At 52.7% G+C, this 20,337-nt stretch overlaps 2 protein-coding genes across 3 annotated transcripts in view; both read right to left on the bottom strand.

Annotated features, from left to right (window-relative positions):
• Positions 1–667: 667 nt before the first annotated feature.
• RSPH6A (radial spoke head 6 homolog A) lies at positions 668–19,947 on the bottom strand. Of its 2 annotated transcripts, none has more exons than XM_010377455.2 (6): positions 19,159–19,947; positions 14,945–15,182; positions 8,932–9,696; positions 6,339–6,483; positions 4,802–4,919; positions 668–1,065 (listed from the first exon to the last, which is right to left on the bottom strand). In XM_010377455.2, exons 1-6 carry the CDS (start codon positions 19,803–19,805, stop codon positions 828–830), a joined length of 2,151 nt encoding a protein of 716 aa, XP_010375757.1. In that variant the 5' UTR covers positions 19,806–19,947; the 3' UTR covers positions 668–827. The 2 variants fall into 2 exon arrangements, with proteins under 2 accessions (XP_010375757.1, XP_010375758.1); XM_010377456.1 differs by having other exon boundaries at positions 723–1,061; positions 19,159–19,857.
• A 115-nt stretch (positions 19,948–20,062) lies between these two features.
• The window catches only part of SYMPK (symplekin), a 48,119-nt gene continuing 47,844 nt past the window's right edge, over positions 20,063–20,337 (bottom strand). Inside the window, exon 27 of the mRNA XM_010377454.2 lies at positions 20,063–20,325. Coding sequence (XP_010375756.1) covers positions 20,188–20,325 — 138 coding nt within the window. The 3' untranslated portion in view covers positions 20,063–20,187. The remainder of the gene's footprint in view (positions 20,326–20,337) is intronic.

Genomic DNA, 20,337 nt, shown 5'->3' on the forward strand with positions numbered 1-20,337 from the left:
GGGCTGTCACTGTCTGGAGATGAGTCTCTCTCCCTATAATGTTGTGAGGCCCAGGAAGGCAGGGCTGCAGCTGGTTGGTCACCTCTGTGTCCCCAGCACAGGGCTGGGCTGACAGGAGGCATTTCAATAATGGTTTGATGGAGAGGTAAATGAACAAATAAAACAGGTGGGGCTGGTCGCGGTGGCTCACAGCTGTATCCCAACACTTTGGGAGGCCAAGACAGGCAGATCGCTTGATGCCAGGAGTTCAAGACTGGCTTGGGCAACATAAATCCCATTTCATAGTGAGACCCCCAAAAATTGAAAAAGTGTAGCTGGGCATGGTGGCCTGTGCCTGCAGTCCTAGTTCCTCAGGACCCTGTCTCTACAAAAATTACAAAAATTACTGTATGCGGTGACGTGCACCTGCAGTCTCAGCTACTCAGGAGGCTGAGATGGGAGGACTGCTTGAGCCTGGGAGGTCAAGGCTGCAGGGAGCTGAGATTGTGCCACTGTACTCCAACCTGGGTGACAGAATGAGACCCTGTCTCAAACAATGACAACAACACAAACCAAACAGGTGGCAGAGACTGCCAGGCAATGTCTGTGCCCTCTGCAGGGCCCAACAGTCCTAGCTTGGAGTTCACGTCAACAGATGTGGTGAACAAATGAATGAATGGCTCATCCATAACGCCGTGGAGAAATTTTATTTGAAGCAGTTGCCTTCCTTTTCTATCTCTGCCCTCTGGGGACAGGAAGCAAACAGTGAAAATATTAATACATCCTAACGACCTCTAAGGGGAAATTTGCTATCTATCTGCTTGGGGAAAGTGGCTAGAAGGCGGGCCTCAGTCATCTGTCTCCTCGCCCTCCTCCTCCTCCTCGCCCTCCTCCTCCTCCTCTGTGGCTCCCAGGGCTTGCTCCTGGGCTGCTTTCAGAGCCTGCTCCTCTTCCACTGTGGGGTCACTCATCTCCATGATCTCTGGGCCACTGGGGTACTCTTGCTGAATGGGGGCTGGCAGGGCAGGGTTGAAGTTCTCGGGGCTGTACTTGTGACCCCAGCCGATGTAGATGTTCTCAAACTTTCTGGAGAGGTAGTGAGACACTGTGAAATTCTCCCTCAAAGACCCCAGACTTTACTTTCTTTCTTTTTTTTTTTTTTTTTTTTGAGACGGAGTCTCACTCTGTTGCCTAGGCTGGAGTGCAGTGGTGTGATCTCAGCTTACTTCAACCTCCGCCTCCCTGGTTCAAGCGATTCTCCTGCCTCAGCCTCCCGTGTAGCTGGGACTACAGGCACCCACCATCATGTCCAGCTAATTTTTGTATTTTTAGTAGAGATGGGGTTTCACCCTGTTGGCCAGTCTGGTCTCGAACTCCTGACCTCATGATCCGCCCGCCTCAGGCTCCCAAAGTGCTGGGATTACAGGCATGCGCCACTGCACCCGGCCAGCCTTAACTTTCTTTAAGGGTAGGACCCAGCGTGTGCATAGCATGACTGCAAAGTTATGGATGGCAGGGTGAAATGTGCTCACTGGGTTTCTCTGTATTACCCAGGCTGGATGCAAACTCCACCTCCTGGGTTCACTGCAAAATCTGCCTCCTGGGTTCAAGTGATTCTCCCACCTCAGCTTCCCAAGTAGCTAGGACTATAGGTGCACACCACTTCACCCAGCTAATTTTTGTATATTTAGTAGAGATGGGGTTTCACCATGTTAGCCAGGCTGGTCTCAAACTTCTGACCTCAAGTGATCTGCCCGCCTCGGCCTCCCGAAGTGCTGGGATTACAGGCATGAGGCACCGTGCCTGGCCTAATTTTTGTATTTTTAGTACAGAGGGGGTTTCACCATGTTGGCCAGGCTGGTCTCAAATTCCTGACATCAAGTGATCTGCCTGCCTCCAAAGTGTAAAAATTAGCCAGTTGCAGTGGCACATGCCTGTGGTTCCAGTTACTGGGGAGGCTGAGGTGGGAGGATTGCTGGAGCCCAGCAGTTTGAGGGTGCAGTAAGTTGTGATCACGCCACTGCACTCCAGCCTGGGTGACAGAGTGAGAACCTGTCTCAAAATAAATCAAGAAGTAAGTAACTAAAAATAAAAAAACAAATTTAAATTATATATGCGGCTCCTATTTTATTTACATAAGACATAATTTTATGTTGGATATCAATTTATTTATATGTGACATATAAATATGTGACATATTATGTGGGACATAAATAAAATTGTCTACGTGCTGGGGACACAGCAGTAAGCAAACTAGACAAAAATCCCTGCCGGGTGTGGTGGTTCAGGCCTGTAATCCCCGCACTTTAGGAGGCCGAGGTGGGAGGATCAACTGAGGTCAGGGGCTCAAGACCACCCTGGTGAAACCCCATCTCTACAAAAAATATAAAAATTAGCTGGGCGTGGTAGCAGGCGCCTGTAGTCCCAACTACTCAGGAGGCTGGGGCATGAGAATCCGTTGAATCCAAGAGATGAAGGTTGCAGTGAGCGGAGATCACACCACTGCACTCCAGCCTGGGTGACAGAGCAAGACTCCATTTCAAAAAAAAAAAAAATCCCTGGGTTGTGCCTATATTCTGCTAAGAGGAGATTGATAATGAACAAGGAGATTAGTGCCCAGTCCTAACCCAGCCAATTCAGCCTTTCTGCAGAATTTTAACTACAGAAGGAAGAGGAACAGATGGGAGGAAAGGGAGGGGACTAAGAGGTAGGGAGAGAGGGAGACAGAGACCGATAAAGAGGCAGAGAGAGCCGAGCGCGGTGGCCCACGCCTGTAATCCCAGCACTTTGAGGGGCCGAGGTGGGTGGATCACCTGAGGTCAGGAGTTGGAGACCAGCCTGGCCAACATGGCGAAATCCCGTCTCTACTAAAAATACAAAAATTAGCTGGGCGTGGTGGCCCATGCCTGTAATCCCAGCTACTGGGAGGGCTGAGGCAGGAGGATGGCTTGAACCCGGGAGGTGGAGGTTGCAGTGAGCTGAGATCGTACCACTAAACTCCAGCCTGGGCAACAAAATAAGACTTCATCTCAAAAAAAAAAAAAAAAGAAAAAAGAAAATATTTAAAAATGAGGCCAGGCACAGTGGCTCACGTCTGTAATCCTAGTATGTTGGAAGGCTGAGGTGGGAGGGTTGCTTGAGGCCAGGAGGTGGAGGCTGCAGTGAGCAGTGATCACTCCACTGCACTCCAGCCTGGGTGACAGAGAGAGACCCCATCTCAAAAAAAAAAAAAAAAAAAAGAAAGAAAAAGAAAAGAAAAAAAAACAATGGAACAATGGGTTGGGGGACAGAAGAGCATTGGGTGGGTAGGGGCAGAGGATGGATGGACAAGTGGAGCCTCAAGTTTGGATAATTTGCTTTCAGAGGAATGTTGGCATCTTGGGGTATGGCCTGAAGAAGGAAGTTGGCAAAAGCAAACGTGCCTCTTCCCAGCTTCCAGAGAAGGAAAAAATAAATGCCAGGAATGTGTTAAAGTATCCAGATTACATGCAATCCCACCACGGCTGTGATTCATACAGGAGCGAATACAGTCCCAGTTCACATTGAGATTAAAAAGGAAATTCTAGGAAAAATCGTCCTGCCATCTGGTGGACAAAGCTGGTAGGTGCGCCCACCTCCAGCTGCAAACCCCCTGTCACGCGGCAGAGCAGAGGGCTGCCAGGTGCCTGGAGGAGAAGGCTGAAGGACTGTGGGGAGTGTGCAACTGGGTGGGAGGATGTGGGAGTGACTTTGGCTTGCCATTCTTGTTTTTTGAAACAAGGTCTTGCTCTGTCGCCCAGACTGGAGTGCAGTGGTGCGATCACAGCTCACTGCAACCTCGACCTCCTGGGCTCAAGCAATCCTTCTGCCTCAGCCTCCTAAGTAGCTGGGACTCTGTAGTATGTGCAACTATGCCTAGCTGAGTTTTAAATTTATTATTATTATTTTTTTGTACAGATAGGGTCTTACTATGTTCCCCTGGCTGGTCTCGAGCTCCTGGGCTCAAGCAATCCTCCCACCTTGGCCACCCAGAGTGCCGGGATTACAGGCATGAGCCAGTGCATCTGGTCCAAGCTTGCCATTCTTTTTGGAACAACTGGTGGTGGGAGGGAAGGTTTCTGCCCCATAGAGAGAAGAGCCTTTCAATTGGAAGAACAGGCCGGGTGTGGTGGCCCACGCCTGTAGTCCCAGCACTTTGGGAGACCGAGGTGGGCAGATCACTCGAGGTCAGGAGTTTGAGACCAGCCTGGCCAACATGGTGAAATCTTGTCTCCACTGAAAATGTAAAAATTAGCCAGGCGTGGTGGCATGTGCCTGTAGTCCCAGCTACTAGGGAGGCTGAAGCAGGAGAATCACTTGAACCTTGGAGGCGGAAGTTGCAGTGAGCTGGGATGGCGCCACTGCACTGTCACCCAGCCTGGGTGACAGAGCAAGAGTCCATCTCAAACAAAACAAAACCACAAACAAAAAAACTGGAAGAACTGTCCAGGGGACCCCAGGGAAGGAGTTAGCTTCCCCAGAGAGGGACTCTGTCCCTGTCATCAGGGGGCTGGAGTTCCAGGTTCGTATCCCACAAGTGCTGTGTGACCTTAGCCAGTCCCTCCCACCCTCTGATTCTCCATGCTCTCGTCATGACTTATCACCAAGACCCATCCTAGTGGGCTGGTATTTCCCACTTTAGCCCCTGGTGAAACTCAGAGGAGCTATGAGGGGGTCAGTCCTAGGGGCTTCCAGAAGGGGGCCCTCCCCATCTCTGCCCACTCTGGTGAGTTGCCCAGCCCAACCAGGCCTTGAAGAAGTCCTGAGGGATTCTCCTGCTGGGAGGGGCTGGGGGAAGACCTACTTGCCACTGGCATAGGCATAGGCCCCAGGCCAGAGGTTGGAGCGCACAACGGCCACTGAGTACTGCGGGCAGAGGCTGCAGGACAGGCGGGTGGTCCAGGGTGCCAGGTGCATGATTTCTGTGGTGGAGAGGCAGCAGAGGGGGGCAGCAGGGTCAGGAAGGCCCTCAGGCCCTGCACTGCACCCTGGAGGAAGGCAGGCAGCAATAAGGGAGGCCTGGAGGGGCATAAGGGGAACTACAGCCACCAACAGCTCGGGCTGCGGTGTTTGAACCCTGGCTGCAGACCACACTCTCTCGCACGTGCTCTTTTTTTTTTGGAGACAGAGTCTCGTCACTTTGTCACTCAGGTTGCAGTGCAGTGGCGTGAGCTCGACTGACTGCAACCTCTGCCTCCTGGGTTCAAGCGATTCTCCTGCCTCAGCCTCCCGAGTAGCTGGGATTACAGGCATGCACCACCACGCCCGGCTAATTTTGTATTTTTAGTAGAGACAGGGTTTCACCATGTTGGCCAAGCTGATCTCGAACTCCTGACCTCAGGTGATCCACCCACCTCGGCTGGCTGCATCCAGGAAATGGGGAGACTCATCTGGCCTTTGTTGCAGGGTGGCAGTGAGGCCTGGTGACAAGGTCTGCGCATACCTGCTGCAGTGCCTGGTGCCCAGCAGGGCCTCCCGACTGAGGAGCCGCTGTGATTCCGCTCCTGAGTTGGCCATCGGTTTAGACCAGGGTGCAGAGGGCAGGGCACAGGCTGGCAGGATCTGGCTTCAAATCCAGGACTTGTCCCCTGGCCCACTCCTAGCCTCTCTCTCCACTTCCCTGTGGGTGCCTGAGGCCCCAACGTTACGAAATTCCTGTCCATTCATCCAAAATCCAGCTCCAGGTTGGGCACAGTGGGTCATGCCTGTAATCCCAGCACTTTGGGAGGCTGAGTAAGGTGGATCACTTGAGGTCAGGAGTTCGAGATCAGCCTGGCCAACATGGTGAAACCCCATCTCTACTAAAAATACAAAAGTTATCTGGGAGTGGTGGCACATGCCTGCAATCCAGCTACTCAGGAGGCTGAGATGAGAAAATTGCATGAAACCGAGAGGTTGAGGTTGCAGTGAGCCAAGATTGCACCACTACACCCCAGCTTGGGCGACGGAGCAAGACTCCATCTCAAAACAACAACACACACACACACACACACCCAGCTCCAGTCTTTAGGGAGGGCTCCCCAACTACATCCCCCTCCCTCCAGGCCCACGTGGGACTCAAAAGGCCACATTCTAAGGTTTGGGCCATTGCCACAAGTCTATGGACGTGTTCCCACAGCACATCCTGCCGCAGGTGAGCGCGGGGACTCCCGCCTCCCACATGGCAGGGGCAGGGGGCCACTGTGATGGGGCCACTGTGATCACGCCCATTTTTTAGCTGAGAGAGCCTCTGAGGCTGGGAGGGAAGGACCGGGGAGATGGACCCCAGCAGTCCAGCCACCCCTCCCTTTCTTCCTAGCCCTCCCCAGCTAGTGGTGTACAGGCTGAGAAGGTTTCCTTACCCGCATCTTCTGAAAGTGGCGTTAGCAGTGGGGGGCCAACCTCCTGCTCTACCTCCTCTGGCCCCTCATCAGCCTTCTCTTCCTCCTCCCCCAGGTCCTCTTCCTCCTCTGTCTTCTGCAAAGGGTTCACCCAAGTGCAGCGACCCTAGGGGTGGGGGAAGCTCAGGCGATGGCCCCAGTGCACAGAGCCCAGCCTGCATCCTGTGGGGGAGGTGAAGGGCCGACAGGACTGAAGCACAGCCTTGTCCTCAGAGACCCAGGCACGGGCAAGAGGGCAAGGTTTAGCCGCACAGTTAAGAGGAGGTGGGAAACGGGCCGACAGAACTGCTACATTGAGATGAGGACTCCTGACTGTGTGACCCCCATTCATGCATTCATTCACTCATTGATTCTTTTTTTTTCTTTTCTTTTTTTTCTTTTTTTGAGACAGAGTTTTACTCTGTGGCCCAGGCTAGGGTACAGTGGCACGATCTTGGCTCACTGCAACCTCTGCCTTCTGGTTTAAGTGATTCTCCTGCCTCAGCCTCCCGAGTAGCTGGGATTAAGGTGCCTGACACCATGCCCAGCTAAATTTTGTACGTTTTAGTAGAGACGTCATTTCGCCATGTTGGCCAGGCTGGTCTCGAACTCCTGACCTCAAGTGATCCACCCGCCTCGGTCTCCCAAAGTGCTGGGATTACTAGCGCGAGCCATCGCACCTGACCCACGGCCCATTCATTGATTCTTTTTTTTTGAGACGGAGTCTCACTCTGTCGCCCAGGCTGGAGTGCAGTGGCCGGATCTCACCTCACTGCAAGCTCCGCCTCCCGGGTTCATGCCATTCTCCTGCCTCAGCCTCCCGAGTAGCTGGGACTACAGGTTCCCGCAACCTCGCCTGGCTAGTTTTTTTTTGTATTTCTTTTAGTAGAGACGGGGTTTCACCATGTTAGCCAGGATGGTCTCGATCTCCTGACCTCATGATCCGCTCATCTCAGCCTCCCAAAGTGCTAGGATTACAGGCTTGAGCCACCGCGCCCGGCTGATTCTTTTTTTTTTTTTTTTCCCGAGACGGAGTCTCGGTCTGTCACCCAGGCTGGAGTGCAGTGGTGCAATCTCAGCTCACTGCAAGCTCCGCCTCCCGGGTTCACCTCCCAAGCAGTGGTTCATGCCTGTAATCCCAGCACTTTGGAAGACTGAGGTGGGTGGATCACTTGAGGTCAGGAGTTTGAGACCAGCCTGGCCAACATGGCGAAACGCCATCTCTACTAAAAAATACAAAATTTAGCTGGGCGTGGTGTCAGGCACCTGTAATCCCAGCACGAGGTGGGCGGACCACGAGGTCAGGAGATCGAGACCATCCTGGCTAACATGTTGAAACCCCATCTCTAGTAAAAATACAAAAAAATTAGCCGGGCATGATGGCGGACGCCTGTAGTCCCAGTTATTCAGGAGGCTGAGGCAGGAGAATGGCATGAACCCAGGAGGCAGAGCTTGCAGTGAGCCAAGATCATGCCACTGCACTCCAGCCTGGGCAATAGATCGAGAATCTGTCTCAGGAAAAACAAAAAGAAAAAGAAAAAAACAAATTAGCCAGGCATAGTTGTGGTGGTACGTGCCTGTAGTCCTAGCTACTCGGGAGGCTGAGGCAGGAGGATTGCTTGAGCCCTGGAGGTCAAGGTAGCAGTGAATTATGATCGTGCCACTGCATGCCAGCCTGGGTGACACAGCAAGAAGCTATGTGTTAAAAGAAAAAAAAAAAGTTGGGAGTGGTGGCTCAAAGTGCTGTAATCCCAGCACTTTGAGAGGCTGAGGCGGGCAGATCACCTGAGGTCAGGAGTTTGAGACCAGCCTGACCAACATGAAGGAACCCTGTCTCTCCTAAAAGTACAAAATTAGTTGGGCCTGGTGGTGCATGCCTGTAATCCCAGCTGCTTGGGAGGCTGAGGCAGAAGAATTGCTTAAACTAGGGAGGCGGAGGTTGCAGTGAGCCAAGATCACGCCATTGCACTCTAGCCTGGGTGACAAGAGCAAAACTCTGTCTCAAAAAAAAAAAAAAAAAAGGAAAGAGAAGAAGAAGAAAAAAAAAGGACCGGACGTAGTGGCTCATCCCTATAATCCTAGCACTTTGGGAGGCCAAGGCGGGCGGATTGTCTGAGCCCAGGAGTTTGAGACCAGCTTGGGCAACACAGTGAAACCTCATCTCTACTAAAATACAAAAAATTAGCCGGGTGTGGCGGTGTGTGCCTGTAGTACCAGCTACTCAGGAGGCTGTGGCAGGAGAATCGTCTGAACCTGGGAGGTGGAGGCTGCAGTGAGCTGAGATCGCGTCACTGCACTCCAGCCTGGGTGACAGAGACTCCGTTCCCCCCCACCAAAAAAAAAAAAAAAAAAAAAAAAAAAAAAGACGGAAAGAAAAGAAAAAAAAAATGCCTCTGTCCCCAAAGGTTTCTGACGGGATTATCCGCCAGTATCTGTTGAACCAATGAATGGATGGATGAATGAACGAATGAATGTTAGTTGCCTGGCAGAGAGTAAGAGCTTGAGGTCAGTACTGCAGGGTCATGCGCGAGCCCCCTGCCCCTGCCATGTGGGAGGTGGGAGTCCCGGCGCTCACCTGCGGCAGGATGTGCTGTGTGTGATGCACCCAGTTGGCCATGGAGTCGACCAGCTCCAGCACGGGGATGCCCTCGAAGTCGGGGTTCTCCTCATAGGAGTCGCGCCCAGCACCACCTTCCTCCTCCTCGTCGCCCTCCTCCTCGCTAAACTGATAGAAGCCCAGCGGGCTGACCTGCGTGGCAGCCGAGATGCGGGCTATTTGGGCCCGCAGGTAGTTGGCCTCGTTGCCCGGGAAGGGCGGGTAGCTGACCACCGGTGCGTCCAGGTAGCCTGTGAAGAACTTCTTGATCTTTCGGGCGTTCACTATCTGGGCCGGGGTGACGTGGGGCAGCCGCGTCCACGGCAGGCCCGGCTCGTTGCACACAAAGTACAGGTACTTGTTGGCGCCTGAGCGGCTCTCCTCCTTGGGGATCACGGGCGGCGGCTTCCACACGGGCTTAGGGATGATGTCCACGGCCTTCTCTTCGTCCTCCTCGCCCTCCTCCTCGCCGTGCGCCTCCATGACCTCGCCACCCTCCGTCATCTCCTCCACCTCCTCCTCCTCCGCCTCCTCCTCGCCCTCCCGGAATTCCACCTCGGCCACCAGGTAGCTGCGGTTCATTCCCAGGATCTTGCCCCAGAAGCGACAGGTGTGGATTGGCTGCTGCTCCGCCAGCTGCTTCATGGCCAGGAAAATGCGGAAGCTCTCGTCGGAGCTCAGGCCGACGCCGGCCTGCTCGAAGTAGAAAGCAGTCTCCATGATGTTGGGCACGGGTGTCTCCCCCTGCGCAGGGTAGGGTGGAGGGCAGAGGGGAGAATGCTGAAGCTCCGCTCCCTAGTCTACCTTTGCCAGACTTTTCTAGAGTCAAGAGAGCTAAAAGAGGCTGGGTGCAGTGGCTCACGCCTATAATCCCAGCACTTTGAAAGGCCCAGGCCGGCTGGTCAGTTGAGGTCAGGAATTCGAGTCCAGCCTGGCCAACATGGTGAAACTCTGTCTCTACTAAAAATACAAAAATTAGCCAGCCATACAAGCGGGCGCCTGTAATCCCAGCTACCCAGGAGGCTGAGGCAGGAGAATCATTTGAACCAGGGAGGCGGAGTTTGCAGTGAGCTGAGATTGCTCCACTGCACTCCAGCCTGAGCAACAGAGTGAGACACAGTCTCAAAAAATAAAAAGAGGCCTGATGTGGTGGCTCACGCCTGAAATCCCAGCACTTAGGGAGGCCAAGGCAGGCAGATAACTTGAGGTTAGGAGTTTGAGACCAGTCTGGCCAACATGGTGAAAGACTGTCTCTACAAAAAATACAAAAATTAGCCAGTCGTGGTGACAGGCGCCTGTAATCCTAGCTATTTGGGAGGCTGAGGCAGGAGGATCGCTTGGACCTGAGAGGTGGAGGTTGCAGTGAGCCAAGATCACACCACTGCACTCCAGCCTGGGTGACAGAGTGAGACTCTGTCTCAAGAAAGAGAAGAGAAGAGAAGAGAAGAGAAGAGAAGAGAAGAGAAGAGAAGAGAGAAAAGAGAAAAGAAAAGAAAAAGAAACCTAAAAGATTCTGTAACTCAGCTGCTCAGGCCTCTCGTGCTGGCCAGTGAGATGTAGGGAAAGCCCTTGGAGAGGATGTCTCTGATGGAGAAGAAAAGGGAAAACCACACTAGGAGAAAATCTTTTGCCTTTTGTCTTTTGTCTTTCCCTATTCTTCCTGCCTGGAATGGGGATATAAGATCTGGAGCCACAGCAGCTATCTTGGGACCATGAGGCAACACACGGGAGACAAAGTAGTACACCCTTAATGGTGGTGGAGATGAATGGTGGAAATTGCTTGGTCCTCAGTAGCATTGCTCAGATGCCTTACCCACCCTGACCTTCTTGTTCCTGTAACAAAGAAGCCACTTTTATTCATGATTTCTGTGACTTGAGGCCTGATGCATTCCTAACACGAACTCCATGTTTCACAGAAAGTTAAACGAGAAGACAGGTCTTGAACGGAGGGTCAGTGATGTTAGAGGATAGTAATAAGTCTGCCCTCACTGCCTCCATCTATACCATTTGCTTGATTCACACAGCCAGAGGACGGGTGGGGCAGAGGAGAAGAAGAAAAGGAGAGGAGGAGGAGGAGGAAAAAGAGGAAGAAGGAAAGAAGGAGAAAGAGAGAGAGAGAGAGAGAGAGCGCGGCTCAGAAAGGGATTGAAAGCAAGCAGGCTGCAACTAGAAGCCAGCAAAGTTTACGGCCGCGCGCAATGGCTCATGCCTGTAACCCCAGCCCTTTGGGAGGCCGAGGCAGGCAGATCACGAGGTCAGGAGATTGAGACCATCTTGGCTAAAATGGTGAAAGCTCCTCTCTACTAAAAATACAAAAAATTAGCCAGGCGTAGAGGCATGCACCTGTAGTCCCAGCTACTTGGAAGGCTGAGGCAGGAGAATGGCATGAACCCAGGAGGTGGAGACTGCAGTGAGCGGAGATCGCACCACTGCACTCCAGCCTGGGTGACAGAGGGAGACTCCATCTCAAAAAAAAAAAGAAAGAAAGAAAGAAGCCAGCAAAGTTTTGGCTCAGAAGCCAGGGAAAGAAGTGTAATGTACATCGGCACAGGCCACAGACCAATATCCTTCCTTCTCCCCGGGAAATGCCTGCCAGCCCCTATCCACGTGGCCACAAGGCTGTCACCAACACTTTATTATTCAATCAGTCCCGAAATCTTTATTATTTATTTATTTATTGTTATTATTATTTTTGATACTTGCTCTGTCACCCAGGCTGGAGTGCAGTGATATGATCTCAGCTTACTGTAACCTCCGCCTCCTGGGTTCAAGCCAGTCTCCTGCCTCAGCCTCCCCAGTAGCTGGGATTATAGGCATGCACCACCATGCCCAGCTGGTTTGTGTATTTTTAGTACATTTTTTGTAGTTTGTATTTTTTGTATTTAGTACAATTTTTGTATTTTAGTCCTGACCTCGTGATCCACCCTCCTCGGCCTCCCATAGTGCTGGGATTACAAGTGTGAGCCACCACATCCGGCCCTGTCACAATTAATTAAAATTTAAAAAAGAAAAGCCCTCCAGCTGGTGATTCTCAGTGTCTCAGTTATTGGCTCTGTGTGCAGAGAGTAACAGCATGTAGAACGAACGCCTGGCGCTTGAGTTACATGATGAAATGAGAGCACGCTCCTAAAGCTCTTAGCAGGAGACCAAGCAGGTGTCAGAATTATCATAGAGTCCAGAACAAAAGTCTGTTGAACGAGTGAAAGAACACTTCATCCCAATTTTAAGCATCATCCAATTCTGGGTTTGTGAAATTAAATATAGCCAGTCCCAGACTTAAGATAATTTGACTTAGAGTTTTCAACTTTAGGGTGGGTTTATCAGGGTATTAAATGCATTTTTGACCTATGACTTTTGTTTGTTTTTTTGAGATGGAGTCTTGCTCTCACACTCAGGATGGAGTACAGTGGCACGATCTGGGCTCAGTGCAACATCCACCTCCTAGGTTCAAGCCATTCTCCTGCCTCAGCCTCCCGAGTAGCTGGGATTACAGGTGCCTGCCACCACGCCTGACTAATTTTTGTACTTTTAGTAGAGATGGGGTTTCACTATGTTGATCAGGCTGGTCTTGAACTCCTGACCTCAGGTGATCTGCCCACCTCAGCCTCCCAAAGTTGCTGGGATTACAGACGTGAGCCACGGTGCCCGGCCAATATTTTTGACTAATAATGGATTTATTGGGACCTGACCCCATGCAGGAGTTGAAGAGCATCTTGTATCCTTTTTTTTTTGAGACAGAGTCTCGCTCTGTCACCCAGGCTGGAGTGCAGTGGCCGGATCTCAGCTCACTGCAAGCTCCGCCTCCTGGGTTTATGCCATTCTCCTGCCTCAGCCTCCCGAGTAGCTGGGACTACAGGCGCCCGGCTCCAGGCCCGGCTAGTTTTTTGTATTCTTTAGTAGAGACAGGGTTTCACCATGCTAGCCAGGATGGTCTCGATCTCCTGACCTCGTGATCCGCCCGTCGCGGCCTCCCAAAGTGCTGGGATTACAGGCATGAGCCACCGCGCCCGGCCGAAGAGCATCTTGTATTCTGAGGACGGTGGAATGTTAATGAGTCCTGGGTGCTGCAGTTCTTAGTGGATCTCAATTTATAAACTGAAAAACTGAGGCTAGGAGAAAAGGAGTAATCGATTCAGTGTCCAGAGACTCCAGGAGGCACTGAATTTCACAGAAAATGTCTGCAGGGCAAAATCGTTTTCTGGAGAGAGGAGTAGGGGATGGTACGAGAGACCAGTCTCCGTCTCTGCCTGGCAGCCGGACTTAGCTTTCTGAAAAGCAGAGCTTCTCAGGGTATGCTTAAGTGAAAAATCCAATTAAAAGATTAAAACAAGCAAACAAAAACAGCCAGGGGCAGTGGCTCATGCCTGTAATCCCAGCACTTTGGGAGGCCGAGGCGGGTGGATCCCTTGAGGTCAGGAGCTCAAGACTAGCTTGGCCAACACAGTGAAACCCCATCTCTACCAAAAAATACCCCCCGAAATTAGCTGGGCATGGTGGCACTTGCCTGTAGTCCCAGGTACTCAGTAAGCTGAGGAAGGAGAATCATGAATCACTTGAACTCAGGAAGTGATGGTTGCAGTGAGCCAAAATCACACCACTGCACCCCAGCCCAGGAGACAGTAAAACTATGTCTCAAAAAAAAAGAAAAAACTATATGTGTGTGTGTGTGTGTGTGTGTGTGTGTGTGTGTATGTTTTTTTTTTTAATTTTTTTTTTCTGTTTTTTGAGACGGAGTCTCGCTCTGTCGCCCAGGCTGGGGTGCAGTGGTGCGATCTTGGCTCACTGCAAGCTCCGCTTCCTGGGTTCACGCCATTCTCCTGCCTCAGCCTCCTGAGTAGGTGGGACTACAGGCACCCGCCACCATGCCTGGCTAATCTTTAGTATTTTTAGTAGAGACGAGTTTTCACTGTGTTAGCCAGGATGGTCTCGATCTCCTGACCTGGTGATCTGCCTGCCTTGGCCTCCCAAAGTGCTGGGATTACAGGCATGAGCCACCGTGCCCGGCTGAAAAAACTATATATATTTTAATTTTTTTTTTTTTTTTTTTTTTGAGGCGGAGTCTTGCTCTGTCGCCCGGACTGGAGTGCAGTGGCCGGATCTCAGCTCACTGCAAGCTCCGCCTCCCGGGTTTACGCCATTCTCCTGCCTCAGCCTCCCGAGTAGCTGGGACTACAGGCGCCCGCCACCTCGCCCGGCTAGTTTTTGTATTTTTAGTAGAGATGGGGTTTCACCGTGTTACCCAGGATGGTCTTGATCTCCTGACCTTGTGATCCGCCCGTCTCGGCCTCCCAAAGTGCTGGGATTACAGGCTTGAGCCACCGCGCCCGGCCTATATTTTAAATATATATATATATATATATATATATATATAAAATAAAAATTAAAAAAATAAAAAGCAGAGCTGACAGCCTTTCCTTTGCTTCAAACCATTCAACGGTGCTCCAGTGGCCTCAGGAGAAAGCCCACATCTTTTGCCTGGTGTTCAAGGCCTCCTGTGACCTGGTCCTGCCTCCTCCACTGGGGGCACCCATGAGACTGAAGTTGTTTTTGTTTTTTTGTTTTTGTTTTATTGTTTTTTTTTTGATACAGAGTTATGTTCTGTTGCCCAGGCTGGAGTACAGTGGCGGGATCGGCTCACTTCAACCTCCATCTTTGGGTTCAAGTGATTTTCCTGTCTCAGCCTCCTGAGTAGCTGGGATTACAGGTGCCCGCCATCACACCCAGCTAATTTTTGTATTTTTAGTAGAGACAGCGTTTTGCCGTATTGACCAGGCTGGTCTTGAACTCGTGACCTCGTGATCCACCCACCTCGGCCTCCCAAAGTGCTGGGATTACAGGCATAAGCCACCCCATCCTGCCGAGACTGAAGTTATTTTGTGACTGGATTGTCCAATGCTGTCTTTTGCCTCCGGGCCTCGGCACAGGCTGTGCCCTAAGTATGCTTGGGCTCCCACTGACCCTGAAGCCCACCTCTCCTGACTGGCTCACTCACCACCTCCTCCTCCATCTCCTGTTCGCCTTCGGCACCGCCTCCACTCCGGGTGAATAGCGCCTTCTGTTTCTCTGCCATCTCGTAGGTGGGCTGCATTTCGGGATCGTCCCACAGCGTGTCCAGCTTGGGGTGGAACCACTCCCACTGCGTGGTGCGGTTCAGCGACTCCAGGACAGACAAGGGGTCCTCGGGCCGCTGGTTCAGGATCTTGGTCAGCAAGTTCACCAGGTGCTCGTACCTGCCTCCCACAGGAGGAGTGGGAAGAGAGGGGCCTCACTCGCTCAGCTCACTGAGCCGGCTCCCATGTGCCTGGCCCTGTGCCTGGTGCTGGGGACACAGTAGGGAACAGAAAAGGTTCCTGCCCAGGTGTAGCTGACATTTATTTATTTATTTACTTATTTTTATTTATTTATTTATTTTTTGAGATGGAGTCTTGCTCTGTTGCTCAGGCTGGAGTGCAGTGGTGCATCTCTGCTCACTACAACCTCTGCCTCCCGGGTTCAAGCGATTCTCCCGCCTCAGCCTCCCAAGTAGCCGGGATTACAGGCACCCGCCACCATGCCCGGCCAATTTTTGTAGTTTTAGTAAAGACGGGGTTTCACCATATTGGTCAGGCTGGTCCTGAACTCCTGACCTCGTGATCTGCCCGCCTCAGCATCCCAAAGTGCTGGGATTGCAGGCATAAGCCACCATGCCTGGCCGACATTCTTTTTTTGAGACAGAGTCTCGCTCCGTCGCCCAGGTTGGAGTGCAGTGGCGCGATCTCGGCTCACTGCAAGCTCCGCCTCCTGGGTTCACGCTGTTTTCCTGCATCAGTCTCCTAAGTAGCTGGGACCACAGGTGCCTGCCACCACACCCGGCTAATTTTTTGTATTTTCAGTAGAGACAGGGTTTCACCGTGTTAGCCAGGATGGTCTCTACCTCCTGACCTGGTGATCTGCCCGCCTCGGCCTCCCAAAGTGCTGGGATTACAGGCGTGAGCCACCATGCATGGCCTCCCGGCTGACATTCTTATGAGACAGACTAATCAAACAAGCAAAATATATACAGCGTGTCAGGCATGGGGTGGTAATTTATAGGGTGACACATAAAGTACTGAATGGGGCCTGGGGGTGCCAGGGATGGGAGAGGGTTTGCAATTTTATTTTTTAAATTTATTTTTCAGACGGGGTCTCGCTCTGTTACCCAGGCTGGAGTGCAGTGGTGCGACCTTGGCTCACTGCAGCCTCTGTCTCCTGGGTTCAAGCGATTTTCCTGCCTCAGCCTCCTAAGTAGCTGGGATTACAGGCGCACACCACCACGTCCCGCTAATGTTTTTGTATTTTTTGTAGAGACACAGTTTCATCATGGTGGCCAGGCTGGTCTCAAACTCCTGACCTCAGGTGATCCGCCTTCCTCGACCTCCCAAAGTGTTGGGATTACAGGCATGAGCCACCACACCTAGCCAACATTTGTATTCTTCTTATTATTATTTTTGAGACAGAATTTTGCTCTGTTGCCTAGGCTGGAGTGCAGTGGTGTGATCTCAGCTCACCACCACCTCTGCCTCCTGGGTTCAAGCGATTCTCCCGCCTCGGTCTCCTGAGTAGCTGGGACTACAGGCGCACACCACCATCCCCAGCTAATTTTTGTATTTTTAGTAGAGATGGGGTTTCACTTTGTTGGCCATGCTGGGCTCAAACCCCTGACCTTGTGATCTGCCCACTTCGGCCTCCCAAAGTGCTGGGATTACAGGCGTGAACCACTGTGCCTGGCCAGCATTTGTATTTTTCTTTTTTTTGACACAAGGTCTCACTTTGTCACCCAACCTGGAGTGCAGTGGCTCGGTCTTGGCTCACTGCAACCTCTGGTTCCCGGGTTCAAGTGATTCTCCCGCCTCAGCCTCCCTGGTAGCTGGGATTACACGTGTGCCACCATACCTGGCTAATTTTTGTACTTTTTGTAGAGATGGGGTTTTGCCATGTTGCCCAGGCTGGTCTCAAACTCCTGGACTCAAGTGATCTGCCTGCCTCAGCCTCCCAAACTGCTGTGATTACAGGTGTGAGCCACCGGGCCCAGCCACAGTCAGCCTTTGAAACCAAGTTGGTCTGATTTCCAAGCATGTTATGTGTCACCTTTTGCTGTGCGGAAACTGTTTTGTTGGCAGTCTTTGGTGTGGTGTTGGGCCATCATGGAAGTTGGGAAAGGTAAGAAGAAGTGAGACTTTGGCTAGGGCTTCTCAGGAAGACAGCCTGAAGCTCTGAAAAGCTGGCACTTGGGGAATAGCCAGAGGTTAATCCTGACTAGATTCTAGGATCCGAGGAAGGAGCAGGTAGTGACTAGAAATGAAATTTGGACAGTGGGCAGGGGCTGAACCATATAAGGCCTTTTGTTTGTTGGCTTGTTTGAGACAGAGTCTCACTCTGTTGCTCAGGCTGGAGTGCATTGGCACGATCTTGGCTCACTGTAGCCTCTGCCTCCCGGTTCAAGTGGTTCTCCTGCCTCAGTCTCCTGAGTGGTTGAGATCACAGGCCTGCACCACCACGCCTGGCTTTTTGTATTTTTAGTAGAGACGGGTTTTGCCATGTTGGCCAGGCTGGTCTCGAACTCCTGACTTCGAGTGATCTGTCTGCCTCGGCCTCCCAAAGTCCTGGGATTACAGACATGAGCAAGGCCTAGTATGTCTCAGGTCAGGAGCCTTGAAGGCTGTGGTGAGGAGTCTGAGCTTCCCTCACGGGTAATGGGGAGCCATAGCAGATTCTGAGCATTGGAGGGAGAGGGCCGGCTTTGTGCTTTAGTAAGAACCATTACTTCATCAATGTCATTTCTCCCGCTCTCCCTCTTCCTCCCTTGGTTCCAGACATACCAGCTCCTCAAAAACAGCAAGCCTCAGAGACTTTGCATGTGTCGTGCGCTCTGCCTGGCTCACTCTTCCTCCAGTTATCTGTAAGATGCTCTCCCTCGCCTCCTTCAGGGCCCTAATCAAATGTCACCTCCTTGGACAGGCCTTCTCTGACCCACACAATTTATTTTTTTTGAGACGGAGTCTCGCTCTGTTGCCCAGGCTGGAGTGCAGTGGCATGATCTCGGCTCGCCGCAACCTCTGCCTCCTGGGTTCAAGCGATTCTCCTGCCTCAACCTCTCAAGGAGCTGGGATTACAGGCCCATGCTACCATGCCGTAATAATTTTTGTATTTTTCAGTAGAGACGGGGGTTCACTATGTTGGCAAGCCTGGTCTTGAACTCCTGACCTCAGGTGATCCGCCCGTCTGGGCCTCCTAAAGTGCTGGGATAATAGGTGTGAGCCACCACGCCCGGTCAGACCCCCACTATTTTATGTGTTCCCTAGCCCTCTTAGCCTCCCTTATTTTTGACCTGAGCCCTTAGCTTCAGTTGATCACTTTTTCTGTTTCTTGCCCACTCCCCTATAAGGAGAGCGTCCTAGGCATCTAATGGAGGCTGAGAGCAGTGTATTGTGACTACAGCTAAGTGGCTTTGGCAAGTATCTTCCTCAGGCAGGGAGGTTTAGTTGCAGGATAAGAGGGTCTCAGGAGGGCTGGGCACGGTGGTTCATGCCTGCAATCCCAGCACTTTGGGAGGCCAAGATGGGCAGATCACTTGAGGTCAAGAACTTGAAACTAGCCTGGGCAACATGGTGAAACCTTCTCTCCACTAAAAACACAAAAATTAGCTGGGTGAGGTGGAGCGCGCCTGTAACCCCAGCTACTCGGGAGGCTGAAGCAGAAGAATCACTTTAACTCAGGAGGGAGAGGTTGCAGTGAGCTGAGATCGCACCACTGTGCTCCAGCCTGGGCGACAGGGTGAGATTATGTCTGGGGGAAAACAAACAAAAAAAAAAGCAAGAGGACTTGGGGAGCCAAATCATGTGTTCTGGAATCCTGACTCTGCCACATCCTAGCTGTGTAGTTTTGGGTAAGCGACCCAACTTCTCCGTGTCTCAGTGTCCTCCTCTGTAAAGCAGGATGAGCTGATGGGCTCATCTCCGCTGAGAATTAGGTGTGAGTGTGTGCAGTGCTGGCACATGTCTGGGAAGTGAATGCTAGCTGTTGTTAGCACTGATTCCAACTCTGAGCTGAATTAGAGGCTGGGAGCAGCCACTGGTTTTCCATGAGGGACAATACCTTGTCTGACTGACTTGAGGTAGAGGTAGAGACTTGGGTGGGGCCCCTCCCTGCCTGGGTCCCCCACCCGCCCCACTCCTAGCCCCTGCTCACAGGCTGAGGTCGCAACTGATGCTGGTCTGCAGCAGGTAGGCTTTGGCGTTCTGCACGGCCAGCTCCAGAGGCTCGGGCTCAGGCACTTCGGCACTGTAGTGTGGGAAGCCCAGCTCAGAGGGCGAGAACTGAAAGGCAGGATCATCCCTTACGTAGGGCCCGTGCTGGGCACCTTCAGAGAACTGGTCTGTCTGGTAGAGGTTGAACGGGTCCAAGGGGTTGACTGGGGGCTCCGGGAAGGTGGAATCCAGTTGCTGCAACAGGCTGCTTTGGCCCTGCTGGAGCCGCTGCATTAGGCTGGTGGTGAGCTCGGCGGCCTGGATCCTGCTTTCATCCGAGTAAGCCTGGGGCTGGAACTCCAAGGGAAAGCCCGTGTTCATGGATGGGTACTCCATGCTACCCATCTGGGCTTCCTCAGCCTGGAAGGCCCGGGGCATCAGCAAACTCTCCTGTTGGGACAGGCTGCCCCTCTGTGACCAACCCGGGGCGTTACGCCGGGCGTCTGGCGCTATCTGCTGCCCCTCCTCGGGGTCCGCTGCCGGGGGCTGAACTTGGTACTGACTGTGCTGCCTCTGGGAAGCCTGGGAAGTCCTCCGGTCCGGGGGCTGCTGGGGAGGGCGCTCAGGGTAGGGCGGCAGGTCCCCCATGGTTCGCCAGGAGGAACAGACCTCTAGGAGAAAGGCTTACAGACAAGGAAGCCAAGCGAGCTACCTGTCCACACCGCCGGTTTCTGAGCACCGGAAGCGGGGGCCGTTACCCGGGAAGGGCGCGGGGAGCCGGGCCAGGGTGGGTTCCGCGCAGGCTCCGGGCGGCGCGCACTCCCGATCCCGCGCAGCCCCACGGCGGACGTCGCGCCAGACTCAAGACGGCACCCACGCCCCAGGCCCACCCTTTTTCTTTTCAGTAACTTGCCCAAGTTCACATCTTTTATTGTTTTTTTTTTTAAGGCAAAGCACCTGCAGGTCAAGCCCCGCCCCGTCCCCCAGCCCCGCGTCCCCGTCCCATCCCCCTTCCCCGCCCCCAGCCCCGTCAGCTGTTCCCCTTGGCCTCGGGTTCCCTGGCGTCCTCAGCAGCCGGGCTGGGGGTCTTCACGACATCTTCTCCAATAGGTGCCAGGGTCTGGGGACTCCGCTCCTCCTTAGAGGTCAGGCCGCTCGCTGCCGTCTCCTGATGACCGGG

Source organism: Rhinopithecus roxellana, chromosome 12 (genome assembly GCF_007565055.1).
Source record: "Rhinopithecus roxellana isolate Shanxi Qingling chromosome 12, ASM756505v1, whole genome shotgun sequence".
NCBI lineage: Eukaryota > Metazoa > Chordata > Mammalia > Primates > Cercopithecidae > Rhinopithecus > Rhinopithecus roxellana.